This window comes from Mytilus californianus, unplaced genomic scaffold (genome assembly GCF_021869535.1).
Source record: "Mytilus californianus isolate M0D057914Y unplaced genomic scaffold, xbMytCali1.0.p SCAF_9, whole genome shotgun sequence".
Taxonomy (NCBI): domain Eukaryota; kingdom Metazoa; phylum Mollusca; class Bivalvia; order Mytilida; family Mytilidae; genus Mytilus; species Mytilus californianus.
The window spans coordinates 1,041,027-1,043,973 of record NW_026262745.1 but is presented as its reverse complement, the minus strand read 5'-3'; the positions used below and the strand labels follow the sequence as shown (position 1 = coordinate 1,043,973).

Genomic DNA, 2,947 nt, shown 5'->3' with positions numbered 1-2,947 from the left:
GTCTTTTAGTTTTAAATGGGAATACTTGGGTAAAGGGAAGAAAAGTCAAATGTTTAAATACTATTGCAAGATGAAAGAGTCTTCAGTGTTCACATGTTGATCACATATAACATGGCACATGTATCAACTGCACATGCGGATCATATATTATATGGCACATGTACCAATTCCACATGTTGATCATATATTATATGTACAAAATTAAGACTTCATCTATTACTAACCAAAAAAATAAATAAATTTGAATATAAACGCAATTTGCTTTTATTCTGTATTGTAATCATTTTGCCTTATGTGTTATGCTTCAATTAAAGTCAAGGGGGAAACTTTCAATCGGTGTGCCATATTATTTTTGCCTAGCTATATTCTTCTCAAAATACAAACCAAAGCAGGCATTTGTCAATTTTTTGCCTATATTTTGTATATCTAATGATCTAATAACACACACGAACAGACAAGATTGACTAGAAGACTTAGAGGTATAATGTTTCAGAAGAAAAACAATTTAGCAATGTCACAACTAGTAAGACTTTATTTGGATTTTTTTTTAGAACATTTACATTTTTCGAAAAGCTCTTTAAGTGCTCTAGAAAATTCGGCATCCATAAAAGTATATAATATAGGATTGAGAATACTGTTAATAATGTATGTGTGGTAAAGCAATAACACAGTGGCAGCTACTGTTTCAGACATCCTTTCCCAAAAATCTGGAAATATGCCTTCTAACAAAACAACCATTCCCACTGGAATATAACACACGACTGCCACAGCAGTTATTATAACAAACATTAAAGAAAACTTGTTTTTGAAGCGTCTTTTTCTTTTCGTGATTCGGTTAGGTTTTGAAATGTGTTTTGGCTGCGTAGAATGTTCGTTTTGCGCGGCGGAGGATGAACACCCAGGTGCAGTGCTTTCTGTGTAGACGTTAGATGACTGAGTTGGTTCAACCGCGGCGGAAGATGAACATTCAGGTACAGTGTTTTCTGTGAAGACGTCAGACGACTGAGTTGGTTCGATACTTGCATTATTCTTACAATCCAAACTGACTGCTGATTTGGTGTATGAAATGTCGATATTTTTCAGTTCTTGTGTTTTAATTGGAAGATTTTTGGTAGCCAAATCGTTTGGTAATTTGTCTGCTGTACTAGACTCTTTTGATACATTTGATTGCTTAAATTTCTGCGCATTGAAATGTTTAAAAATAACCCATCCGATTCTTCCATACAGGAAAACAAGTGTAAGAACAGTAAACACCATTAGAGTTATGAAAAATATGGCATACACTAATCCAGAGATGTAGACACCATGTTTAAGTCTACCACAACGGTATCCAGCAAATCGACCCTCTATGAAGTGTTCATTTAAGCCATAGTTAACTGCATATGGTACGGAGCAAGCAACTGACAAACACACCGATACGATAACCATTATTTTACGAGTTTTCAAACTAAGCTTTTGACGTCTACATATTATTAGATACCGTTGTATCGCAATGGAAAGTAAAAGAAAGATAGAAACGCCTGATGTTACAGCAAAAGAGTAAAACACTATTCTACAAACAATACTGTTAGTAAAAGTTGTTTCTATCATATTTAGAATTATATTATTAATGGAGCACACAGAACATGTCAGCATATCTGCCACAGCTAAAAATGGGATGAAATATCTCTCTTCTGATTTACCTTTCATTTGAAATCTGTATACAGCTAGAACAATGCTATTTCCTATCACACAAATAATAAGATATAAAGAAAGAACCACAACGTCAGCCATTAAATGTTTGGCCATGCCTTGTTTCAAGTATTCCTCAGATTTGTTCGTGAAATTTAAAGCCATTCTATACGAATTCATCATTTCACTTGTATTGTTTATGTTCATCTTCATTCATTTACCGAAAAACTTAACAATCTGGAAAAAAATAAAACATATGAAATTAGAACCTAACGTTTCATTACAGTCATGAAAATGCATATCATTGTACATTAAAGAATTTCGTTTTTTCTTATATGCGTTTTTTTCTGCGTGATTGCCGTCCGTTATTGTTCGACTTTCATATCTCTGTAAAAAATTACGGTACCATTTTTCTGCACCAGGTGCGCATTTCGACAATCGACAATAAATATTTCTGCAGTGATGCTCGAGTCCAAAATATTTGAAAATCCAAAATTATTAAAATATTTTAAAAATGAAGCTGATAAATCAAAAAGGACAAAAAGTATAGCCAAAACCGGGCATGGAATGAAATTGTCTAGTTTTCGTAAAACTATACCTTTTGTTTGCGGTATACCATCTTTTCCGCAAGTTTATTGTTTTCTGTTTGGTATTAAATTATTATTACATCTTGTGATCCGTTTATTTGGCAATCGCCAATGGCAGTCAGCAGGGTTTAAGAACATTTGTTGTTCGACCTGTTAGTCAATTGCGTTTTGTTAAAATATACCTTTTCACTTTTTTGGTCTTTTGGAAAATGTTGTTTGTGCTGTATTTAGACCCCTCTACCAAGAAATTTATTTTGCATGCACACGTATAAAAATTGCGGTTTTTATCCAACGCAATCATAGGTTTGAACGTTGTTTTCAATTTAGACTTGTATATATATATATATATATATATATATAAATATATATATATATATATATATGATACGGACTTTTTTTGTTATTGTATACAAATAGATAAAGTTACTTACCTTAAACTTATTAGAATCAAAATAGTAGAAGGTGTTTTATGTACCCAAAATATATATACTGGAGACACCGGATGAGATGTTGTATCTGAAGTGACAAGTACTTCTCTTCTTGTGTGAGTTCTTGGAAATTCAAACTAACGTTTGACCAATGAAAATGAGGCGGAAGATAACAAGGGGACATTTAAAACTCAAACCAAAACTAACAATGCCACGACAATAAATAAAAAACGACGAAAAGACGAACAAATCCATCGAAAC

General features: G+C 32.8%; 1 protein-coding gene across 1 annotated transcript; it reads right to left on the bottom strand.

Moving 5' to 3' along the window:
- Positions 1-521: 521 nt before the first annotated feature.
- LOC127716142 (5-hydroxytryptamine receptor-like) lies at positions 522-1,861 on the bottom strand. Its single transcript, XM_052222259.1, has one exon. It carries the CDS (start codon positions 1,852-1,854, stop codon positions 532-534), a length of 1,323 nt encoding a protein of 440 aa, XP_052078219.1. The 5' UTR covers positions 1,855-1,861; the 3' UTR covers positions 522-531.
- Positions 1,862-2,947: the final 1,086 nt, after the last annotated feature.

Excerpts from the sequence above, each read along its gene's own strand:
- LOC127716142 (XM_052222259.1), bottom strand. The coding sequence starts at position 1,854 with ATGATGAATTCGTATAGAATGGCTTTAAATTTCACGAACAAATCTGAG.